The sequence below is a fragment of the Suncus etruscus genome, chromosome 10 (assembly GCF_024139225.1).
Source record: "Suncus etruscus isolate mSunEtr1 chromosome 10, mSunEtr1.pri.cur, whole genome shotgun sequence".
NCBI classification, from domain to species: domain Eukaryota; kingdom Metazoa; phylum Chordata; class Mammalia; order Eulipotyphla; family Soricidae; genus Suncus; species Suncus etruscus.
This window is the reverse complement of record NC_064857.1, coordinates 96,038,526-96,062,756: the sequence shown is the minus strand read 5'-3', so window position 1 is coordinate 96,062,756 and position 24,231 is coordinate 96,038,526. Positions and strand designations below refer to the sequence as shown.

Here is a 24,231-nt window from a genome sequence, read left to right as displayed (position 1 = left end):
CAAAAAAACCCAAAAAACATCTTTGATCACATAAGTGGAAGGAAAAACTGGTAAGAGATTTGTTTCTTTCCCTGCCACACATAAGTCAGTGATTAGACAAATTCTAGCAAGAAATTTTTTTGTTTGGCCCATACCTGGCAGTGCACAGAGGTTAATCCTGGCTTTGCACTCAGAAATCACTCCTGTTAGACTTGGGGGACCCTAGGGGATCCCGGGGATCAAACCCAGGTCGGCCGCATGCAAGGCAAATGCCCTACCACTGTACTGTCACTCTGGCTCCCATAGAAAGTAATTTTTCAAATTGAATTATAAAACCAAGCTTATTGCACTATACTTTCTCTGATTTTCTTCTTGATGCTCTTTGTATTTTTTAGTATTGAACATTGAGTAATGGCCATGCAGATGCAGCTTGAAGCAAATGCAGATACTTCAGTGGAAGAAGAGAGCTTTGGCCCACAACCGGTTTCTAGATTGGAGGTATTGCTTAATTACTAATTTTGGAATTACAGTGCTAACCTAGATTCTTGTATCTTATGGCAGAAATTACAGCTTGTTTATGGATCATTGGTTGACCATTGGTTTTTGGGCCACACTCAGGTTACTTCTGCTCTGTGCTCAGAAATCTATCCTAGCAGACTCGGGGATATGGGATGATGGGATGCCAGGAATCGAACCCAAGTCCATCCTTGGTTGGCCGTGTGCAAAGCAAACACTTTACTGCTGTGCTATTGCTCTGGCCCCATGAGTTAAGTTTTAAAACTTCTGAAGTGGGGCCGGGCGGTGGCGCTGGAGGTAAGGTGCCTGCCTTACCTGCGCTAGCCTAGGAGACGGACCGCGGTTCGATCCCCCGGCGTCCCATATGGTCCCCCAAGCCAGGAGCGACTTCTGAGCGCATATAGCCAGGAGTAACCCCTGAGCGTCACCGGGTGTGGCCCAAAAACCAAAAAAAAAAAAAAAACTTCTGAAGTTACTTATATGAATTCTCAATAAACATTATAGAGTTCAGAGTTAAAATTTTTTTTTTTGTTTTTCTTTTTATTAATCGCACGCTCCCACCCCCGCCCCAGAGTTAAAATTTTAATCTCAGAAGTATTCTTAGGAGCTGGAGAAAGAGTATGATGGGTAGAGCACTTGCCCTGCGTGCAGTCAACCTGAGTTTGGTCCTCAACACCCTATACCAGGGGTGGCGAACAAGTTCGACACAAAGAGCCAAAATTTTAAACTGTGAGAGTCAGAGAGCCACACGCAGTGACCTGCCAAAACAGACAAACACTTACAGAAAAGCATATCATTTTGACAATAATCTATTAAACACATATTGTATTTTGCCATTTTGAGTGAGGGTCAAAATCCGGCAGTGATGGTGAGGGTGTGCTGCGTCGTCCTCACTAAGAACTAACGGCCAGATGTGACACACGGTTCCCCGTTCGCTGGCCCTTGCAGTTGTTTTCAAGGGATGGGAGACAGGAGGACGCAGCCTGGGGGCGGGACTCCGTGCTGGGAGATCTCTCCTCAGAAGTCCCTCCTCAGAAGCAGCAGAACAAAATCTAGACTTGACAAAGAGCCACAGTATAGAAAATCATGATAAGAGGCAAAGAGCTGCATGTGGCTCGAGAGCCGCGTGTTCGCCACCCCTGCCCTATACAGTCCTCTGAATCCATGTAAGCCCTGAACCTTCTGAGTATGCCTCCCTCCCACCCATCTCCAAAAATTGGGGTTCTAGAGATTGTAAGTAATTCCACTGATATACATGGCATAGTCCTAGTTTAAAATGTCTGGTTTGGGGCCGGAGAGATAGCTCAGCTGTGTTTGCCTTGCAAACAGCTGATCCAGGACCTAAGGTGGTTGGTTCTAATCCCGACATCCCATATGGTCTCCCGTGCCTGCCAGGAGCTATTTCTGAGCAGACAGCCAGGAGTAACCCCTGAGTAACCCGGGTGTGGCCCAAGAACCAAAAAAAGAAATGTCTGGTTTGAGGTCTGGAGAGAGAGTACTGTGGGTACTATATGACCATATGGTTGCAAGCAGCCGACCAAGATTCAATCCCCATTACCACATATGCTCCCGAGCCTACCAGGAGTAAGCCCTGAGTACCACTAGATGTAACTTAAAAACAAAAAAGACTGGTTTGTGAGCTGGAAAAAAATAGTACAAGAGGTAAAATGCTTGTTTGTCTTGCATGCATCTGACTGTTTCAATCCCGAATACCATGTATGGCCCCCTAAACATTGCCTGGGTTTACTCCTTAGCCAAGAAGCCAGAAATAGGGGCCGGGCGGTGGCGCTGGAGGTAAGGTGCCTGCCTTGCCTGCGCTAGCCTAGGACGGACTGCGGTTCGATCCCCCGGCGTCCCATATGGTCTCCCAAGAAGCCAGGAGCAACTTCTGAGCGCATAGCCAGGAGTAACCCCTGAGCGTCATAGGGTGTGGCCCAAAAACAAAAAAAAAAAAAAAGAAGCCAGAAATAGCCTTAAGCACTGCTTGGGTGTGACTTATTTTTCTTATCCCACCAAAAATAAGTAAAGTGACTGGTTTTGATAAATATTATTTTTAAAAGGTTATTAATTTGTTATGAATTACCTCATGCCAGGCACACTTATTAAAAAGCTCTTTGAAGTGGGAAGGTAAATATTAGGTGAAAGAACAGAAGATTAAATTTATGCATGATTTTCCTCATTTGCAGCAATGTGGAATAAATGCCAATGATGTGAAGAAATTGGAGGAAGCTGGATTCCATACAGTGGAGGCAGTCGCTTATGCACCAAAGAAGGAGCTAATAAATATTAAGGGGATCAGTGAAGCCAAAGCTGATAAAATTCTGGTAGGTATTACTTGTGTGACTTGGGGAGACATCACTGGGAATATTACACACAGGTTATAGTGAAAGATAGCAGTCTTCATCAATTTTTTTGTTCCAAAAAAGGGATCTTTTTTTCTCCTTTGTTTATTAATTTTTGCCCACACTCAATGGGGCTCCAAGTTTGCTCCTGGTAGTTCCCAGAAACAAATCTGGAGATTGGACCCAGGCTTCCTACATACAAAAGCATGTGCTCAGCTCATTGAACTGTTTCTCTGGCTTCTTCTGTTTTCTTTGGAGAAGCGTTTATTTAGATTTTTTTTTTTTTTTTTTTTTTTTTTTTTTTGGTTTTTGGTTTTTGGGTCACACCCGGCAGTGCTCGGGGTTATTCCTGGCTCCAGGCTCAGAAATTGCTCCCGGCAGGCACAGGGGACCATATGGGGCGCTGGGATTCGAACTGATGACCTCCTGCATGAAAGTCAAACGCCTTACCTCCATGCTATCTCTCCGGCCCCTATTTAGATCTTTTATACATTTGGGGGGAAGGGAGGTGTCTCACACTCAGCAGCCTTCAGAAACAATGTACTGCCAGGTAACAAACTAGGTTAATCCCAGTGGTGCTTGGGACCTGTTTGATGTCAGAAATTGAACTGATCTACCCGGGTTCAATCCCTGGTATCCCATATGGTCCCCTGAGACTACAAGGAGTGATTTGTGTGTGTGTGGGGGGGGGGGGGGAGGGCCACACCTGGTGCTCCTGGCTCTGCACTCAGAAATCACTCCTGGTTGGGGCCGGAGAGATAGCACAGTGGTAGTGCATTTGTCTTGCATGCAGCCGACCTGGGAGGGACCCAGGGTTTGACTCCCGGCATCCCATATGGTCCCCCAGCTTGCCAGGGTAAGTTCTGAGTGCAGAGCCAGGAGGACCCCTGAGCTCTGCTGAGTGTGGTCCAGAAACCAATCAATCAGTCAATAAAGTTTAAAAAATAATAATTCTTGGGGCCGAAGAGAGATAGCATGGAGGTAGGGTATTTGCCTTGTATGCGGAAGGACAGTGGTTCGAGTCCCAGCATCCCATATGGTCTCCTGAGCCTGCCAGGTGTGACCCCCACCCCCCAAAAATTTTCCCAGCAATCTCGGTGGAACATATGGGATGCTGGGGGTTGAACCCAGGTCACCCGCATGCAAGGCAAATGCCCTACCTGCTATACTATTGCTTTGGCCCCTCCCAATGTTTTTTTTTGTTTTGTTTTTTGGTTATTATTTATTTTGGGACCATTCCTGGCGGTGCTCAGGGGTTACTCCTGGCTTTGTGCTCAGAAATATCTCCTGGCGACGGGTAGGTGGCGCTGGAGGTAAGGTGTCTGCCTTGCAAGCGCTAGCCAAGGAAGGACCTCGGTTCGATCCCCCGGCGTCCCATATGGTCCACCCAAGCCAGGGGCGATTTCTGAGCACATAGCCAGGAGTAACCCCTGAGCGTCAAACGGGTATGGCCCAAAAACCAAAAAAAAAAAAAAAAGAAATATCTCCTGGCTCACTTGGGGGACTATATGGGATGCCAGGAATCAAACCCGGGTCAACTGCGTGCAAGGCAAAGGCACTACCCACTGTGATGTTGCTCTGGCTCTCCTCCCAATGATTTTTTGTTTGTTTTTGGGTCACACCGGTGGCACTCAGGGGTTACTCTTGGCTCCATGCTCAAAAATTGCTCTTGGCTTGGGGGACCATATGGGATGCCAGGGATCGAACCTGCGTCCCCGTGCAAGGCAAACGCCCTACCATTGTGCTACCACTCCGGCCCTCCCAATGACTTTTTTTTTTTTTGGGGGGGGGGCCACACCCTGTGACGCTCCGGGGTTACTCCTGGCTATGCGCTCAGAAGTTGCTCCTGGCTTCTTGGGAGACCATATGGGACGCCGGGGGATCGAACCGCGGTCCGTCCTAGGCTAGCACAGGCAAGGCAGGCACCTTACCTCCAGTGCCACCGCCCGGCCCCTCCCAATGACTTTTTAAGGAAAAGTCACTAGTGAAATTTTGTTAGATATTGTATTATGCTTGTTTTACAAAGCAGGTTTTGTTATTCTGACATCTCTTACTTTTCCCAGACTGAAGCAGCTAAATTAGTTCCAATGGGTTTTACCACTGCAACTGAATTCCACCAACGGCGATCAGAGATCATACAGATCACAACTGGTTCCAAAGAGCTTGACAAATTACTTCAAGGTATAACTACCACTCTCTTACGTTATAAACTTCAGTTACTACAGCGTCCAGTTCGTAGAATAAAACTAAGATATTTGAGTGTCAATTATGTGGTACATGTGATTGAGAGATAGGATAGACAGGGACTGGATTGCTAGTAATCAGGTCGAGCATTTGCCTTGTATGCAGCCAACCTGATTTCAATGTCTGGTTTCCCATATGGTCCTCTGAGCACTGCCATTATTAATTCCTAAGTGCAGAACCGGAGTAACCCTCAAACATCACCTGGTCTGACCCAAAAGCTCCCACTGCAAAAAACAAACAGGAGTGGCCATAACCAAAAAATAACCTCAGGGCCAGAGTGGTGGCACAAGCGATAGGCCATTTGTCTTGCACGTGCTAACTTAGGACAGACCATGGTTCGATCCCTTGGCATCCCATGTGGTCCCCCAAGCCAGAAGCGATTTCTGAGCACATAGCCAGGAGTAACTCCTGAGCATCACCGGGTGTGGCCCCAAAAGCAAAAAATACCCAAAAACTCAAAACACTAAAATATGATGATTGAATTTGATCTTCATTTTATAAGACACAAAGAGTACAATTTTAGGATCTGGAGTTGAAGAACAGGACCACACAATTGAAATAAAGCGAAGCAAAGCTTTATTTCCTCTACCAACAAGCTACAAACTGATTGATCAGGGCCACCTTCTAGAGAGGTGTCCCTACCCAGAGATCACAAACCAGTTTATATAGGGCTAGAAGCAGGAAATCTTGACCTTTAAGTTGATCGGCTGTTGTCTAGGGTGTTTCATTATGCCCTTTTATGGCTGGATGTCTAGGGCGGTATATTGTGGTTTATAGGGCCTTGGATGCTGTGTCATTATTGTTGGGATAGATATTTAGCCCGTATGTGAAACAGCCTTGTTAGCCTTAAATGGAAACTTAACTTTGGATTGACAAAATGGAGTCCCTTCTGCTCTAGGCTTTACACACTTCCTCTCATAAAGAAATAAATGTGGGCCCGAAGAGATAGCACAGTGGTGTTTGCCTTGCAAGCAGCCGATCCAGGACCAAAGGTGGTTGGTTCGAATCCCGGTGTCCCATATGGTCCCCCGTACCTGCCAGGAGCTATTTCTGAGCAGACAGCCAGGAGTAACCCCTGAGCACCGCCGGGTGTGGCCCAAAAACCAAAAAAAAAAAAAAGAAAGAAAGAAATGTGGGACTGGAATGATAGTGGGTAGGATGTTTGCCTTGCATGTGGACGACCTGGGTTCAATCCCTGGCATCCCATATGGTCCCCTGAGCACCAAGAGGAATAACTCCTGGGTGTTTCTGGGTGTGACCCAAGAATAAACAATTTTTAAAAACCAACATAACTCTTAAGTCACTCTACCACAGGCTTTAGGGTTTTTTTGTTTGCTTTGGAGGAAATGACCCACACCCAGCTTTGCTCAGGGTTACTCCTAGCTCTCCACTCAGAAGTCGCTCCTGGCAAACACGGGGGACCATATGGGATATGAGGGATCAAACCCAGGTCTGTCCCTAGTCAGTTTTGTTCAGGTACCCTACTGTGGTGTACCTGAGACCCACCCATTTCTGGGAGGGGTCTTGGGAACCAGATAATAGGTGTGACCTTACCTGCAAGACCTCCCATTCCTGGGGGGGGTCTTGGAAAAGGTAGATAAGGCTGGGACCGAGGGAATTCGGCCCTTTTGGCCGTTTCCTTTGGCCCTGAAGATGGCTGTAGTGAGTTAAGACGCAGGGCTAGCCAAGAATGGCTGAATGCTTGAAAGGTTATGAGTAGGCCACACACATGTGGTCAATAGGGCATGAATAAAGTTAATGCTTCCTGAAGCCTGCCTGTGAGTGAGTGATTTCGCGCTTCACCTGGGCCTGGGACTCGCCGGCTGGATGGAGTTGCAAAGCCATGTGGCCTGGGGTGGCAGAAAGAAATCCATCGCCATCCACCGCCATCCAGCTCCATCCTTAATTATGTAATGCAAGACCCTACCACTATGCTATTCCTCTGGCCCCTAGGGTTTTTGTTTTATTGGGGTTTTTTGGTGCTGGAGATTGAAAACCTACCATAAAGTTGGAGTTCTAATCATTTTAAGTTCTTCCAGTGAAAAAGAATGATACTTACTTTGAATATGCCCAACGCAGTAGCATATATGGTTCCCGAGCCCCACCAGGAGCCTCCTTTGATCATAAAGCCAGAAATAAGCTCTGAACACTGTCAGGTATGGTTCAAAACCCAAAACAAACAAGATATTTTAAGTTTAGTTTTAATGTGATTTCTATCTATTGTTCTGTGTATTAATCTTCAGGTCTTGTCTTATGGTCATATCCTCTACTGTAGGGCTGCTTCCCCACTCTGCTTAGTACTGGGGGACCATGTGGTGGGTATGTTTGGAGTAGAGATACAGATTCTCCTGGCCTTGATGAAAAACTATTGTTTTTTAAGTCTTTTGAAAGCCTTGCTGTCTGAATGAGTTAGATGTGTTCTTGTTACTTTCTGCGAATACCTAGTCAGTCACCTTTTCTACTCCAAGTGTTCAAAATAACAGGTACAGGTATCAGATTAATTTGAGTGTTAGCCCTCTCGTCCCTAGTCCCCAGCATTGATGGTTGTATTATATAATGCGGGCTACTTACGATCTCAGCACCTCAGTTTGCTGTGGTTGTAAGGGGAAACTTTAGGTCTGCACTTGGTTATGTACCCTGTGATCCCTAAGCTCTCAGGTAGGATTACCCCAGAGCACTCCAGGCCTTGGGAACCTCCAAACGTTCAAACTTTTTTTTTTTTTTGGTTTTTGGTTTTTGGGCTACATAGGTGACACTCAGGGGTTGCTACTCCTGGCTTTACACTCAGAAATCGCTCCTGGCTTGGGGACCATATAGGACGATAGGGATCAAACCCAGGTCTGTCCTGGTTCAGCCGCATGCAAGGCAAATGCCCCACTGCTACACTATCCCTCCGGCTCCCCAAATATTTTTTTGTTTTAATTTCTGAACTGTACAAGCATCCTCCTGATGATGTCCAAGGAATTTCTTTTTGTTTGTTTTGGCGCCTGTCTTTGGCACTCCTGTCTCTGGGCTCAGAAATTACTACTAGAAGACTCGGGGACTATATGGGATGCTGGGAATCAAACCTGGGTTGTCTGTGTGAAAGGTAAATGTCTATCCATAGTGCTATCTGTGGCCCAAATAAACTTTTTTTTTATTTTGTGTTTTTGTTTTTGGGTCACACCCAGCACTGCTCAGGATTTACTCCTAGTTCTGTGACAAAGATTACTCTTGGCGGGGCGTAGAGACCATATGAGATGCTGGGGGTTGAGCCCAGGTTGTACCAGGCAAGCACAGTACTCGCTGGACTATCATTCTGTCCCCATTCTTATGACTGTTATTTCTAAATATTTGTATAGTGCTAAGAAGCATTTCTTACTGTTCTTCTAGGGGGAATTGAGACTGGATCTATCACAGAGATGTTTGGAGAGTTCCGAACTGGGAAGACACAGATCTGTCATACACTGGCTGTGACTTGTCAGGTGAGTTGTTGAGATTCTAGTTAATCAAATTAGCAAGACTGTGTTGATCCTTACTGTTGGTAAGCCTCTGTGGGTAGAGGTACACAGAATACTTTCTCTATTCTTTAGAATTGTGTAGTAGTTAGAATAGGGAATCTTGTGCAGATTTGTTGTTGTTATTTTTGGGTCACACCCGATGGCACTCAGGGGTTACTCCTGGTTCTGTGCTCAGAAATTGCTCCTGGCAGGCTTGGGGGACCAAATGGGATGCTGGGATTTGGACCACTGTCTGTCCAGGGTCAGTGCCTGCAAGGCAAATGCCTACCACCTTGCTATCTCTCTGGCCCCAGAATTTTTTATTTTAATAACTTACTATTTTGTGTTTTGGGGCTATAACCAGTGGTGCTCAGGATTTCTCCTGGCTCTGCACTCAGGAATTATACCTGGTGGCCCTGGGAGACTAGAGGGGGTGCTGGGAATCAAACCTAGGTGGGCATGTGTAAGACAAATGCCCTGTCTGCTGTGCTATCATCTCTAGCCCCCGAAATTCTGTTTTGATTTTGTTTTTGAGCCTCACCTGGCAGTGCTCAGGGAACCATATGGGATGCTGAGGATCAAACCTGGGTCTGTTGCATGCAACGCAAATGCCTTACCCACTGTACTGTGTAGCCCTTGTGCAGAATTCTTATACATCTAAAATATCCAGATCTTTTATTCTTTTCTTTTCTCTTCTTTCCCTTGTTTTGGGGGGTGGGACCCCACAACCAATGAAGTTCAGGCTGTGCACTCAAGGAAATGATTCCTGACAGTTCTTGAACTGATGCTGGAGATCAAACCCAGGTCAGCTGCATGCAAGGCAAGCGTCCTACTTTTATATATATATATATATATATATATATATATATATATATATATATATATATATATATATACCAGGAGTTCTCAAACTATGGCCATGGGCCACATGTGGCCCGCCAAGGACACTTATCCCGTCCACCAGGTGTTTTTGCCACTGCTGCCTGTCCTGCTTAGCAGGCGACTTGTTCCAGGCCCACATGTGTGGAAAGTGCAACCACATTCTCTGACTTCCCTCCTGTCTCTCAACTCTTCCTCTGTTTAGGTTAGGGGTCCTCATACTATGGCCACAGGCCACTATTGTTCTTTTATCTTTTTTAAACTATATTCTGGCCCTCCAACGGTCTGAAGGACAGTCCCCTATTTAAAAAGTTTGAGGAGACCCTATGTTATACTATCTCACCTCACTTTCTTTCTTTCCCTCACTCCCCCTTTTTTCTTCCTTCCTCTTTTTTTTCAGCCCCGACCTCCTTGACACTATTTTTTATTGAGGTGCTGGGGATCGAACCTAGGACTTCACACATGTGAAGCGTGTGTACATCTCCAACCCCAGAATGTCCCTTTAAAGTGCTGGGTTTTTTTTTGTTTTTTTGTTGTTTTTTTTTTTTTGCATTTTTGGTAGGGGTGAGTGATAAACCTGTCATGGAGAAAATAGTATCCATTTCAGCTATTCTTTGTATTCTCCCTAGCTTCCCATTGATCGCGGTGGTGGTGAAGGAAAGGCCATGTACATTGACACTGAGGGTACCTTTAGACCTGAACGTCTGCTAGCAGTGGCGGAAAGGTAGGCTGCTGGATTAATAATAAACATGGGTGCATGTATCTCTGAAGTGATTGTTATAGTCTGAAGTTTCTCTACTTCTGCTTCTACTATTGCTTCATATTCCAAAGTTCTATATGTGGTTCAAAAAAGTGACTTTCTGGGCGGAGAGATAGCACAGTGGTAGAGCGTTTGCCTTTCATGCAGAAGGACAGTGGTTTGAATCCTGGCATCACATACAGTTCTCTGTGCCTGCCAGGAGTAACCCTTGAGCGCTGCCGGGTGTGGCCCCCACAAATAAAAAGAAGTTCCTAAGTTCTGCAAGGTAGACCTCCAAAAGTGATTGAAGCTGTCATCTCATACTTAGTTTACCTATTACATTTATTATATTAGAACATGTCTTACAACCCATCCAGATCAATTTGGTATACCAACAATATACTAAAACTTCATTGTTTAAAGGTAAGTTTCTCATTTCAGTTCTACGTGCATGTTAAATATGTCCTTTCTCCTAGATACGGACTCTCTGGCAGTGATGTCCTGGATAATGTAGCATATGCTCGCGGCTTCAACACAGACCATCAAACCCAGCTCCTTTATCAAGCGTCAGCCATGATGGTAGAGTCTAGGTATGTGCAGAAGACTTAAAGATGTTTTCTAGAACCTTCACCTTCAATCTGGTATAATTTGGCTAAATTAAATTCATAGCTTGGGGGCCAGCGAGGTGGCACTAGAGGTAAGGTGTCTGCCTTGCAAGCGCTAGCCAAGGAAGGACCGCGGTTCGATCCCCCGGTGTCCCATATGGTCCCCCAAGCCAGGGGCGATTTCTGAGCGCTTAGCCAGGAGTAACCCCTGAGCATCAAACAGGTGTGGCCCAAAAAAACCAATAAATAAATAAATAAATAAATAAATAAATAAATAAATAAATAAATTGGTAGCTTGTAGAAATGGGGACATTAAAGTTTTAGTTGTTTTTTTTTGGGGGGGGGCCACACCCAGCGATGCTCAGGGGTTACTCCTGGCTGTCTGCTCAGAAATAGCTCCTGGCAGGCATGGGGGACCATATGGGACACCGGGATTCGAACCAACCATCTTTGGTCCTGGATCGGCTGCTTGCAAGGCAAACGCCGCTGTGCTATCTCCGGGCCCCAAAGTTTTAGTTTTTATGTTGACAGGCTTGCTTGTAGTTAGGTGGGAACCAAAAAAAATTTTTTTAATGAACTACAAGAATATAGTTCAATGATAGAGTACATTCTTATTATGTATGGGGACCATGGGGCCAAGGAATAGTTCAGTGGTAGACTTGTTTGACTTGCTTGTATGAGACTGTGGGTTTGATCCCTAGCACCTAAAAAAAAGGCTACAATTCACTCTAACTTAGAAATTTTACTAAGATAATGGTGCCTTGGACATGAATGCAATGCTGTATGTTATCATTTATATGTAGTGGTACTAGGCTAGGGAGAAAAAGCATAGGCTAGAAAGACCTCATAGAGCCCTTGTTTCACGTAGGTATGCACTGCTAATTGTAGATAGTGCCACCGCCCTCTACAGAACAGACTATTCGGGTCGAGGTGAGCTGTCTGCCAGGCAGATGCATTTGGCCAGGTTTCTGAGGATGCTTCTAAGACTTGCTGATGAGGTAAGTTAATAGGGTGGGATGGAGCATATCTACCTTCAGGGGCAAGAATTCCACTAGCCTTGCTGGGAGGTCAGGACATCGAAGCCTGGGATTAACTATCAAATATGGAGACGGATATTAGTGGGTCAAGGATAGCAGCAGTAAGGCCCTTATCAGCAGTGACAGAGAAACGACATTTAATTCTTTTCCCTTCAGTTTGGTGTAGCTGTGGTAATCACTAACCAGGTGGTAGCCCAAGTAGATGGAGCAGCCATGTTTGCTGCAGATCCTAAGAAACCTATTGGAGGAAATATCATTGCTCATGCCTCAACAACCAGGTAAAGTAATGGGATGGATGACTTAATCTTTTTTTTTTTTTTTTTGGTTTTTGGGCCACACCCATTTGATGCTCAGGGGTTACTCCTGGCTTGGGGGACCATATGGGACGCCGGGGGATCGAACCGAGGTCCGTCCTACACTAGCGCTTGCAAGGCAGACACCTTACCTCTAGCGCCACCTTCCCGGCCCCGGATGACTTAATCTTGTAATGTTCTATTAACTATGAAGTAGTGAAGATACATTTCCACCTATATCTTATATAGGGATGGACAGTACAGTGGGTAAGGTGCTTGCTAAATCTGGTTACATTTGTTTAGTTCAAATGTTTGCTTTTAGTTCACAAAGGAATTAAGAGCCCTCAAATTTGGAAATATATGTATTTAAAGAATGTATCTTTCCTTGAATATTATATTTTTTATAGACAAGCCATATGAAATACATGGGAATAAATTGGTCAATTCAAATTGGAAATGCCTTACGGAAAATGAAAGATCCCAAATCCTAGAAATTTGTATTTTCAAATCCCTATATAAATAATGTTTAGAATTAAAATTATAAACGCTAGTGTTTTGCTGTGTTTTTTCTTCAGACTATATCTGAGGAAGGGAAGAGGGGAAACCAGAATCTGCAAAATCTATGATTCTCCCTGTCTTCCTGAGGCTGAAGCTATGTTTGCCATCAATGCGGATGGAGTGGGAGATGCCAAAGACTAAATTTTTTTTGTTTTTTTTCCTGTGAGAGACATTAAAAGCTACAGCTTATTGGACATACTACTCCCTTGGGTTCTTCTGGTCCTCTTCTTACTGTGGCTTCCAAGAAAAGACTTCCAGGAAAACAGCTATTGTTCCAGCTTTCTGATGGTATAAACAAGAGATAAGTCAGTAGTCACAAATTGACCTGAAATGTTTACTACACCTTCTAGAGAATATGTTCTATGTAATGGGTTGGTGGAGGGGTACAGAATACGTTTAGTTTGGTGCCATGGTGTTGACTCAAAACTAACAGCTTTCTACTAGATAGTCCAAAAGAAATAAATTTGGAAGATCTGCCTCTTCTAATTTCACCTGAATGCTACTGGAAAAAATGCCCACACTATAATGAAAGAAATGAACGGCCTCATGGGTTCTTTTCCTGCCAATGAAGAGCAGGTCGTCTTTTTATATTGTAGAATTAGCTCATAAAAGCTTATTATTTACATAGCACTGAGTATGTCTACTGCCATTCACTTGTCGCCATCTACTTGCTTATTTTCTTGCTAAGACCAAGTCAAAATCCTTCGGAAGGATTAGAAATATGGTACAGTAGATAGGGCATTTGCCTTGTATACCACCAACCCAGGTTCCATCCCTGGCATCCCATGAGATTCTTCAAGCCTGCCAGGAGTAATCTCTGAGCACCACTGGATATGGCCTAAAAACATAAAAACAAGAAGATAGTTTGAAGACTTCCTGCGCACTGTTTTGGGGGGGACATCAGAAAGACATAAAAGATCTCAGAATCAGTGGCACTAGAGGTAAGGTGCCTGCATTGCCTGCGTTAGCCTTGGACTGACCGCAGTTTAATCCCCCAGCGTCCCATAAGGTCCCCCAAGCCAGGAGCGACTTCTGAGCACATAGCCAGGAGTAACCCCCGAGCGTCACTGGGTGTGGCCCAACCCCCCTCCCCCAAAAAAAATCTCAGAATCAAACATTTCAGAGATTCAGTACTTTTTTTTTCTTTTGGGTCACACCCAGCAGTGCTCAGGGGTTTCTCCTGGCTCTATGTTCAGAAATCTCTCCTAGCGGGATTCAAACCACTGTCATTCTGTATGCAGGGCATGCTATCTCTCTGGCCCCTGCCTTTGTATCTTAATCGTTTTATGTTAAAGAGATCTGGTACTTGCCAGATACTCTTCTACTTTAGGGATTTGAGATACCCTTCTTCCCTTTCAAAGGCCTTGTCAGCTAGTGTAGGAAGACAAGCAAAGAAAATCATTAATGCTGTTTAATTCTGTAGGAAGATAATTTAATATTTTAAGTTGTGCTCCTTGATTTCAGAACAGTGGTTGTCAACTTCCCTTTTGTGGGTTGGTGCACCTATAGTCTCAAGGCTGGAAATCACTGCTTTAGAGAATGACACGCACTTGAGATTTCCCCTTTCCTTTCTCATCAGAAAGCAAATCTGATTATTATAATAAAGTCACGGAATCTGGATGAAAGCTTATTTTATATATATATAAAAAAAAGGAAAGGCACCTCAAATAGTTATTTAAATGTCTTAAAAATCTGTCTGAAAATTTTTTATGGGTGATCTTTCTAGATACCAGTCTTCGTGCTTTTGGCCCAAGTAAATGTGGGAGAGGTCAGGAACTACATCTTCATTGTAGAAAGCCTACTTTTCTTGGTTTTGGGGTCACACTCTGCAGCACTCAGGGTTACTCCTGACTCTGCGCTCATAAATCTCTCCTGGTATGCCTGGGGGACCATATGGGATGCCAGGATTTGAACTACCATCCACCCTGGATCGGCTGCTTGCAAGCAATTGCCCTACCGCTGTGCCCATAGAAGGCCTTAGACCAAACCATTTGCCTGTGTTTTACAAATGATAACTAGAATTTCTTTTTATTTCTTTTTTTGTTTGTTTGTTTTTGGGTCACACCCAACAGTATTCAGGATTTACTTCTGGCTCTGTGCTCAGAAATCACCCTGGCAGGCTCAGGGGACCATACGGGATGCCAGGATTTGAACTGCCATCTGTCATGTTGGTTGCGTGCAAGGCAAACACCTTACCGTTGTGCTATCACTCCAGCCCAAATAACTACAATTTCATTAGAAACAATCGAAAACAAATTCTCTAATTAGTATTATGGAGCTGGTTTTCTATTTCTGTGCAATCTTCTATTAGTAGAAAACAGATTTACAGAGGGCTGGAGGGATAGCACAGCGGTAGGGCATTTGCTTTGCACGCAACCAACGTGGGGCGGATGTGGGTTCAATCCTCGGCTCCCCATATAATCCCCCAAGCCTGCTGGGAGCGACTTCTGAGCGCAGAGCCAGGAGTAGCCCCAGAGTGCCACTGGGTGTGGTCCAAAAACCAAAAGAAACAAAACATTTATAGAGGAGTCAAGAATAAGGAGCTAGGGCCAGAAAGTATAGGAGTTAAGACCTGTGCCTTGCTCATGGCCAACAACCCATAGAGCACCTCGAAGTGTAACCCAAAAACATAATAGAGGATATAATTACTTTAAATGAAATCTGGTTTATTCAAGTTTATACCAAAATATATTTCGGACAGTTCCACGTACCATTTCACAGTCTCATAAGCTTGCTACGACATGCCCTTGATCCAAAAGCTGCCAGGACTCTGGGAATCAAATGGTCCCAGCTCAGGAATATCATTAAATCCCACATGATAGGAGAGGAAAAGGCAATGTCTGCCTAGATTCTTCCTTTAATTTTGGCAGGTAGCCTGTTATCTTAGGACTTTATACTTTGATGTTAAATATTAGTGAAAGCATTATAGTACAAGTTGTGTATTTTGTTCCTATAGCTCTTTGCTGTGCATCTGTCTCAACAGCAGGTTGGAAAGCAGTCTTCAGGCTCTACTAGTCTTGATTTTTAAATTCTTTTTTTTCTTTTTTTGGTCTTTGGGTCACACCCGGCAATGCTCAGGGGTTACTCCTGGCTGTCTGCTCAGACATAGCTCCTGGCTTGGGGGACCATATGGGACACCAGGATTTGAACCAACCACCTTTGGTCCTGGATTGGCTGCTTGCAAGGCAAACGCCGCTGTGCTATCTCTCCAGGCCCGATTTTTAAATTCTTTTAAGGGAGAGAACAGACTGCAAATACTTCCCAATCTCAAATTAGATAAGGATTTAAATAAAGGAACCTGTGGACAATAAGCAAGAAATTGATGGAATGATAAGGTTCATTCCAGTCAGACTCAGGAGTTGGGATTCTTCCTTAACCATTCTTGATCGTTTTCCTTATCTAAGCAGGAACTAAAGGGAAAATGCTTCATTTTCCCCTGCACATAGTTATTCTCCTAAAATTACTTCCATTTCTTCCAAGTCCTTCTGGAAAGCTGAGTCCTAGGGAAAAAAAATAGTACAGGAGTCACTGCAAAGTGCCTCCCCAAAATGTAAGTCACCATTTCTAAAACCACAAATACTCAAGATAAAGAGGACTTTGCTTCCTTTCTGAACTTTGTTATGGTCTTTCTCTTCCCGTTTAGATATACACAAATTTATAGGACCTAGCTTTAGAAATTCTTAGAATTATTACCTCGTGAGTGAGACTTGGCAGCTTCAAAGCCTGCTTCATCCACTCTCTAGCTTCTGTGTTTTTCCCCAGTTCTTTATAGCACTGAGAAGATACAATAGTGAAAACTGGAGCAGAGGAGGGCATAAGAAAGAGCGAATGTAAGGCCAGATTTAGTCCCAAACACCACCAGGTATATAGATCAAAATACAAAAAGAAAACCTTGAAAGAAACACTATCAGTACTTTCTTCAGAGCTAGAGCAATAGCACACTAATAAGGCTGTTGCCTTGCATATATGACTGATCCAGATCCAATCCCCAGCACTCCACGTGGTCCTCTGAGCACTGCTAGGTGTGGCTGAAAAATGAAAAATGTCATGTGTTGTATAAAGCCAATGAATTTACCTTGGCAATATATATTCTTCCTGCTTTGGAAAATCCTGGCTGTAATTCTTCTGCCTGGAAAATGGAGGATCGGACTCAGAGGTTGATTTCCAATCCCCAACCTGAGTCACTGAGTCACATCTGGGAATATGTCTATTGGGGGGGGGGGCACACCTGGTGACACTCAGGAGTTCCTCCTGGCCATGCGCTCAGAAGTCGCTCCTGGCTTGGGGGATCATATGGGACGCTGGGGGATCGAACCTTGGTCCGTCCTAGGCAAGTGCAGGCAAGGCAGACGCCTTACCTCTAGCGCCACCGCTCAGGCCCCATTGTCTATTTTTTTATGCATTTCAGATGATTCTGACTTTCCCATAGAACAAACAGGTATGCAAAGTCCTCATCTCAGAAATCTTTTTTTTTTTGGCCACACCCTGTGACGCTCAGGGTTTACTCCTGGCTATGCGCTCAGAAGTTGCTCCTGGCTTCTTGGGGGACCATATGGGACGTCAGGGGATCGAACCGCGGTCCGTCCTAGGCTAGTGCAGGCAAGGCAGGCACCTTACCTCCAGCGCCACCGCCCGGCCCCATCATCTCAGAAATCTAATAAAAAGCCATCATGCATCCTGGTGTTCTTGGGGTGGAGAAAATATACGTGGGCCAACCAGGCTTTTCACTACTAGAGCTTTGGCTTTACCATATTGCTCAGGCCCGACAATGCAGATCTTCAGCCTTTAAACCATGTCCCCAGACCCCATTCTGGAATTTTGTTTGTTTGGGGCCACACCCAGTGATGCTCAGGTTATTCCTGGCTCTTCGTTCAGAAATTGCTCCTGGCTTAGGGGACTATATGGGATGCTGGGGATCAAACCCAGGTCCATCCTGGGTGAGCCACATGCAAGGCAAATGCCGTACCGCTGCACTATCGCTCTGGCCCCCCATTCTGGAATTTTTAATTGCTGTCCTTCTCTTCCCTTCCCTTCTGATACCTTCAGGAAGCTCTGGAGTGCATCCTCTACAGTGGCACTGAGGGGGGCTTCAAACAAGGCTGTAGCAGTTTTTTTTTCTAACCAGCTTAGATGAGAGACCTGCCACCAAAAGATTATAAGTTGTGAACAAAAAGGATTAGATATTTTATCGAATATTTTATGAATATTCTCTACTAGAAACAAAGTTAAGTGGGCCTGGGTGCAGTCATTACTAAGACTGTTCAGAGAAAATGGCACTTGAGCCAGACCAGACTGAGGACGACTCTGCTTTTCCTGGGAACGAAATCATTCACAGGACATGTAGGCTCAGCCCTGGACTGTAGCTCACCTGATAGCACCACCTGCCAAGGAGAAAGTGAGCCATGGGGTTTTCTGGCTGGAGAGCAAGGGTTTTGTCCACATGCTCCTAGAAGGGAAATTGCAAACACAAACTAACGTCATTGAGGAAAAAGACAAGTCGTTGAGATGAGTAGAAACATCCTTTACGAAAGTTAGGGCAAAGCCAGTGGGTCTGAAAGTCCAGCACAAGGATGCCTCCTTTCCTCACCTTGAAGCTGAAGCCACTCTGGATGCGTTTCTGAATGCCCTCATGCTCAGCCAGCTGGCCACAAAGCACTGCATACCTAAGGGCAAAAGCAGCAGCAAGAGGGACAAAAGCTAGGCTTACCTGCACTGCCCCTTCCAACTCGAGCTGAAAATACCACCCCATGGGGCCGGGCGGTGGCGCTGGAGGTAAGGTGCCTGCCTTGCCTGCGCTAGCCTAGGACGGACCGAGGTTCGATCCCCCGGCGTCCCATATGGTCCCCCAAGAAGCCAGGAGCAACTTCTGAGCACATAGCCAGGAGTAACCCCTGAGCGTCACAGGGTGTGGCCCAAAAACCAAAAAAAAAAAAGAAAATACCACCCGTCTATCATCATTAATAAAACCTACTATCTAATTCATATGCTTTAGCAAACTGACAGGCTCACGATTAGGGGGAGGGAGCACAACTGATTGCTCAGGGCTTACTCCTGGCTCTGCTCAGGGATCGGTACTAATGGGGCTTAGGAGACGGTAACTGGTGCCAGGATCAAACCTGGGTTGGCTATGTGCAAGGCAAGCATTCCACCCACTATCTCTGGCTGCTAGGCTTACAATTTTTCAAAATAATAGGCACAGACTGGGTCTTACATGGTCAATTCCTCAATGTTTAGGCATGGACTCCGTCCCAATTGCCTTTTTCATCTATAGCTACAGGATTTGAAAAACTAAAAAGATCTCTCATGGTCTGCATCACTCTTGGTTCAATAATGAATGTACTTAGCAATAATATGGGTAAACCACTAGGTTGAAGCATATTCTAAGTCAAGTTGGGATAAAAGCATAAAGCTGATTTCCATCCTTTGGGACCCAGAGGCCTCGCAGAGAAGCTATCTGTGACATTCAAGAAACAAGAACCTGGCATCAGAGACAAAATTTTACAATAGATGAAGTAGCTTCCCCAGCTCACAAAGCTGGGGGGTAGGGTGGGGGGGAAGATACATCTTTAAAATCGGAGGTACTGGGGCCAGGATTGCACATGGGCTGGGAATTTGCTTTGCACGTGGCTTGATTCAGGTTTAATCTCTGTCACTATATAGTTCCCCTGAGACTGCCAGAAGTGATCCCTGACTGTAAGCCTCAGACACAATCATGTATGGCTTCCCAAACCAATAAAAAACAAGGAGCCAGAGAATACAGCAGAGAGGGCTGTACACACATTGTGTGCCTTGCACACAATGGACCCAGTTTCAATCCTCAGTCCCAGATAGTCTCCCAAGCTAACAAGGCGTGATCCCTGAGAACAGCTGAATGTAGCCCAATAAAACAGTATTTCAGGTGCTAGAATCCTGGACCAAACTGATGGCTGACCCATGCAAATTGTCATAATTTTGCCTCAGAAGACCACAAATGCGGTTAAGTTTTTGTAAACTAATAAATTAACTATTTGTGAACTTTCTGGAGCGAGCCAAGCAAAGCCAAATGCATAATAGCCAGGGATGAGGGCCAGGGGAAAGAAATGCTGATGCATTTGCAAGGTGCTTCAAATTGCCCCAGCCTCCCTGAGAACCCAAAGCCCAGATCTTAAAGTTAGGATGACTGTTACAAAGCTACTGATTTTCGGGGCCAAAGAGATAGCATAGAGGTCGGGTGTTTGCCTTGCATGCAGAAGGTTGGTGGTTTGAATCCCGGCATCCCATATGGTCCCCTGAGCCTGCCAGGAGCGTTTTCTGAGAGTAGAGCTAGAAGTAACCTCTGAACGCTGCCAGTGTGACCCAAAACAAACAAAAAAAGCTACTGATTTTCCTAAGCTCAGCAGAAAAGGTTGTACTCCCTCCTTTCTTTCTTATCCTCACAAGCATGTCTCAAAGAAATCTTCCCTGGGTTGCTTGTTTGGGCCACACCCGGCAGTGCTCAGGGGTTACTCCTGGCAAGCTTGGGGGACCAGATGGGATGCTGGTATTCAAACCCAGGTTAGCTGCATGCAAGACAAATGCCCTACCAGCTGTGCTTCGCTCCAGCCCTTCCCTTGGTTCTTGACTGAGGGACTTGAGGGGGCTCAGAGAAGAAATAAAAGATCAGCGCTCCCTCTGGTTCCTCTGGCAAATCCCTTTTGGCTAATATAGAAAGGGTTCCACCTTCCTTTACTCTTGGCCAGGATGACTCTTCCCAGGACCCTGTAGGGTATTCTTACCACTGGTGAGATTCAGCATTCTCATCTCCCTTCTCCAGAGCTGCCTCTGCTGCTTCTTTGCCTGCACGACAGGGCAGAGTTGACAGGGTTCCCATAATCCTTTAAATGAAAGGCTGTGGGAAGGACTGCTGCAGCTCCCCTCAACCCTGCCCAGCTGGGCTTCTTTCTGTTTTGTTGTTTTGACACACAGCAGGTTTTATTTTTGGCTCTGTTCAGGGATCATTCCTGCAGGAGTCAGGGCCATATGAGGTCCTGGCAATCAAACCACCACGTCAGTGATGCACAAGGGAAGTATCCTTCCCACTAGGGCTTTTTTTTTTTTTTTTTTTTGGGGGGGGAGCCACACCCAGCAGCGCTCAGGGGTTACTCCTGGCTTTATGCTCAGAAATCACCCCTGGCAGGCACGGGGGACCATATGGGATGCTGGGATTCCAACCACCGTCCTTCCGCATGCAAGGCAAATGCCCCACCTCCATGCTATCTCTCTGGCCCACCACTTGGACTCTGGAGGTGGCTGCGAAACTTGAGTAGAGTGGATGTACACTAGTGTACCCACAGAAAAGACAGTTAACGGTGCTGTGTAGAACCCAAGGATCTGAGCTAGCATCATGCTCCTTCCAGACACTCAGATCCATGTTGCCCCATGGGCACCATCAATAAAATCGGGCTCCCAAGCAGCAACCCAAACCACCTTTCCAGAATAATGGAGTCAAAGAATCATGCAGGGATCTAGAGAGACAGTCTAAAGGGTAAGGTGCCTGTTTTGGAAGCAGCCAAAACAGGTTCCATCCAGTACCACACAGGATCCTCCAACCTCTGCCAGGAGTGATCCTTGAGTGCAGAGCCAGGAGTAAGCCCTGGGCACTACCTGGTGTGGCCCACAGGAAAATCATTGTTGACCAAATGACTCCTGAGAGCCCACTGCATGTCTTTTACTTAGAAACTGCCCTATGCAAGGCAGCAGTCTCTGGGAGCCAGTTTGTTTCTACTGACTGAGACACAACTGGTCTGAGAACCTGCATCTTGGTGGTTCACTGGGTCCCCAGGGGACAGACCAGTCCAAGAAACTGTCAGAGCTTACCATTTTGAGCATAAGACTTCTTCTCATCCACCTCCTCACTGAGCTCACACATGTCACTGTAGGCCCTGGCCATGCGCCACAGGAAGTCCTGCTGGCTTTTATACTGCAGATGGAACAGAGGGGTGATGCCCCCTTTTAGCTGCACAGAACCAGACCTCTCCTTCCCCCCACAGCCTAGACTGGGTTTCTCAACAAGCACGTTACCAAACATCAAGCCAGACTTTGTGCCCTCCCCACCATACATTCCCATGTGCAGTTTACCCGCTGTCACACCTCTAGCCAAGAGGCCACATGCACAACCATGTGTGGGCTCCTTACATTAAGGAAAGGACAATGCCGGGTGTGAACAAAAAGTGAAAAGTGAAAATGTTGGAATAATTCCAACACTGGGGTTATGTACACCTGAGTCCTACATATTAGCAGGAAACCTAAGTTAATAGAATCTGCGCTCTAGTGGCCTCTACATTTGTCACCTATGACAGACACTTGAAACTTAACTGGGTGGACTCCTCGGGCTCTTCCTTAGGGAAATAAAAGGAAGATCATATTCCAATGATTTCTCCCACCAGTAGCCAGTGAGAAAGGTTAGGCTTTGGCAGTGGTGCCCTGGGAGGCAGAAGAGTCCCCTCCAAAGGTGGCTCTGAAGTGGGCAGGACAATGGCCCTACCAGAGCAAACATCTGGAAATGGGGTGTGACCCTCGGGTGCCTGAAGCCCAGCCAGCAGTCTCACTCTCTTTCAGTTCAGGGCCAGTGACCACAGGGTTCTGCCTGCAAATGGGCTGGGACAGGAGCAGCAGCCAGAGCCTCACCACCAGCTTCTTGTTGAGCAGTAGCAGGAAACCTTCTCGTTTGTCCTGCTCATTGCCACTATGCAGCCGGTCCGCCTGCTGCAGGAGGGGCAGCACATCCTCCAGGTCAGGGGAACCTCCAGTCTCCGGAACTCCAGGTATCGGGTCCAAAGCCACCTCCAGGTCCAGCGAATCCCTTCTCCCCATCTTCACAGTCTCACAGCTCACTTCATCCTCCCCATTCTCACTCTCCCGGTCAGAGTCCCGCTCATAGTCAGATTCCGCATTGGCTGTGGTGTAGCTGTAGCGGACAAACGGAGATGGGGGGGTCAGTCTTCCCCACCCACAGCGGGACTTCATGACTCTTGTTCTCCCAAGCACCTGCACAGTATTCCCACTGGAGGAATAGACATGGGTCCTTGAAGAATCAATAACCTCTGGGCACTCTAGGCTGGGAAAGTGACCTCATCCGGGAGGGCAAGCGTCCAACAGGAAGCCTTGTGACAGCTGCTATCATGACAATCCTGCTTAGCTGCCACCAACACTGCCAGGAAAGGGAAGACGCCCAGCAAAGTCCAGACCAAAAATGGTGACAGCACATCTCAGCAGGGTCAAAGACACTTCACCTAAAATTTTAGAGCATATGGTTGCTTTAGTGAACGTTTATTATAAAGAAAGAAATCTGAGCTGGAGAGCAGGTAGAAGAACGCTTGCCTTTCACTCTGCTGGCCCAAGTTCTATTCCTTGCAGTATATATGGTCTCTTAAGACCCATCAGGAGTACAACTTGAGCACCACCAGGTGTGACCCAACTCTTTTCTTTCTCCCCCTCAAAAGAAATATGGAAAAGAGGGGGCTGGAGAGATAGCATGGAGGTAAGGTGTTTGCCTTTCATGCAGGAGGTCATCAGTTCGAATCCCGGTGCCCCATATGGTCCCCCGTGCCTGCCAGGAGCAATTTCTGAGCCTGGAATGAGGAATAACCCCTGAGCACTGCCGGGTGTGACCCAAAAACCAAAAAAAAAAAAAAAAAAAAAAAAGAAATACGGAAAGGTTTAAGATAAAGATGTAGTAGGAAAGATGGCTCCTGCCTTGCATGTAGAGGCTCCAGTGCCGGACTGGATGGTCCCTGGGACACTGCCAGGAAGCAAGCCCCAAGTATCACCAGGTATGGCCCTAAAGCCAAAGAAGTCAAGAATGGAGGAAGAGGGGCCGGAGAGATACCATGCAGGTAGGGCATTTGCCTTGCATGCAGAAGGATGGCATTTCGAATCCCAGCATCCCATATGGTCCCCCAAGCCTGTCAGGAGCGATTTCTGACAGTAACCCGGAGTAACCGGGTAATTTCCGGAGTAATCCCTGAACACTGCCGGGTGTGACCCAAACCCCCCCCCCCCAAATGCAGGAGGAGCTGGTCAGAGCTCATTGGACTAAGAGTTTATCAGTCAAAGGCATCTGCCAGAACCAACATGGGTCGCTGCCAGTCTCTGAGGCTATGGGCCACATTCACCCAGTTTCTTAATCCACTGTGTACCTTTGTCCCAAGTTAGCAACCAAGCAAAGAGCCACTGGGAATTTGGGGGAGGGATATACTTGCAGCCGAGGCAGGAGAAGATGTAAACAAGACGCTGAGAAGGCATTCTGGGGACTGCCACTATATCTGATGGCAGGTACATCCTAGGAGCCCCAACCCTGATGTAGCCCTGGAGAGGAAGCCTAGGTTCTCAAAGTTCAATCCCTGGCATCCCTATGATCCCCTAGGAAGAGCTAGGAATAACCCCTGAGCACTGCTGGGTATGGCCAAAAAATGAGAAAAGAAAGCAAGCTTGAATCTAACCCATCTAGCCATCTCCCATCCTGTTAAGTGAAGGCTGCTGGACCCCACCCTACGTGGAACCCACAAACGCGGCAATCAGCAGTGACGAGCAGCTGAGGCCA

The 24,231-nt window shown here is 46.2% G+C and overlaps 2 protein-coding genes across 3 annotated transcripts in view; one reads left to right on the top strand and one right to left on the bottom strand.

Annotated features, from left to right (window-relative positions):
• The first annotated feature begins 390 nt into the window (after positions 1-390).
• On the top strand, positions 391-12,812 carry RAD51 (RAD51 recombinase). 2 transcript variants are annotated; one of them, XM_049781475.1, is made up of 9 exons: positions 391-477; positions 2,682-2,819; positions 4,901-5,018; positions 8,454-8,545; positions 10,069-10,163; positions 10,655-10,768; positions 11,652-11,781; positions 11,977-12,098; positions 12,689-12,812. In XM_049781475.1, the coding sequence occupies exons 1-9, from the start codon at positions 391-393 to the stop codon at positions 12,810-12,812; spliced, it is 1,020 nt and encodes a 339-aa protein (XP_049637432.1). The 2 variants fall into 2 exon arrangements, with proteins under 2 accessions (XP_049637432.1, XP_049637433.1); XM_049781476.1 differs by lacking the exon at positions 11,977-12,098 and having other exon boundaries at positions 12,689-12,739.
• A 3,081-nt stretch (positions 12,813-15,893) lies between these two features.
• Positions 15,894-24,231, bottom strand: part of RMDN3 (regulator of microtubule dynamics 3) — a 23,751-nt gene continuing 15,413 nt past the window's right edge. The window contains exons 6-14 of the mRNA XM_049781715.1: positions 22,317-22,596; positions 21,507-21,609; positions 20,426-20,486; positions 18,259-18,334; positions 18,040-18,117; positions 17,712-17,810; positions 16,747-16,800; positions 16,365-16,445; positions 15,894-16,171 (exon numbers count right to left, since the gene is read on the bottom strand). Of these exons, the coding sequence (XP_049637672.1) occupies positions 16,118-16,171; positions 16,365-16,445; positions 16,747-16,800; positions 17,712-17,810; positions 18,040-18,117; positions 18,259-18,334; positions 20,426-20,486; positions 21,507-21,609; positions 22,317-22,596 (886 nt within the window). The 3' untranslated portion in view covers positions 15,894-16,117. The remainder of the gene's footprint in view (positions 16,172-16,364; positions 16,446-16,746; positions 16,801-17,711; positions 17,811-18,039; positions 18,118-18,258; positions 18,335-20,425; positions 20,487-21,506; positions 21,610-22,316; positions 22,597-24,231) is intronic.

What these genes read in the sequence shown, in the direction of transcription:
- RAD51 (XM_049781475.1), top strand. Translation starts at nt 391, where the DNA reads ATGGCCATGCAGATGCAGCTTGAAGCAAATGCAGATACTTCAGTGGAA. An exon ending in GCCATGATGGTAGAGTCTAG is followed by an intron (nt 10,769 to 11,651) that starts GTATGTGCAGAA and finishes TGTTTCACGTAG; the next exon opens with GTATGCACTGCTAATTGTAG. An exon ending in GCTCATGCCTCAACAACCAG is followed by an intron (nt 12,099 to 12,688) that starts GTAAAGTAATGG and finishes TTTTTTCTTCAG; the next exon opens with ACTATATCTGAGGAAGGGAA.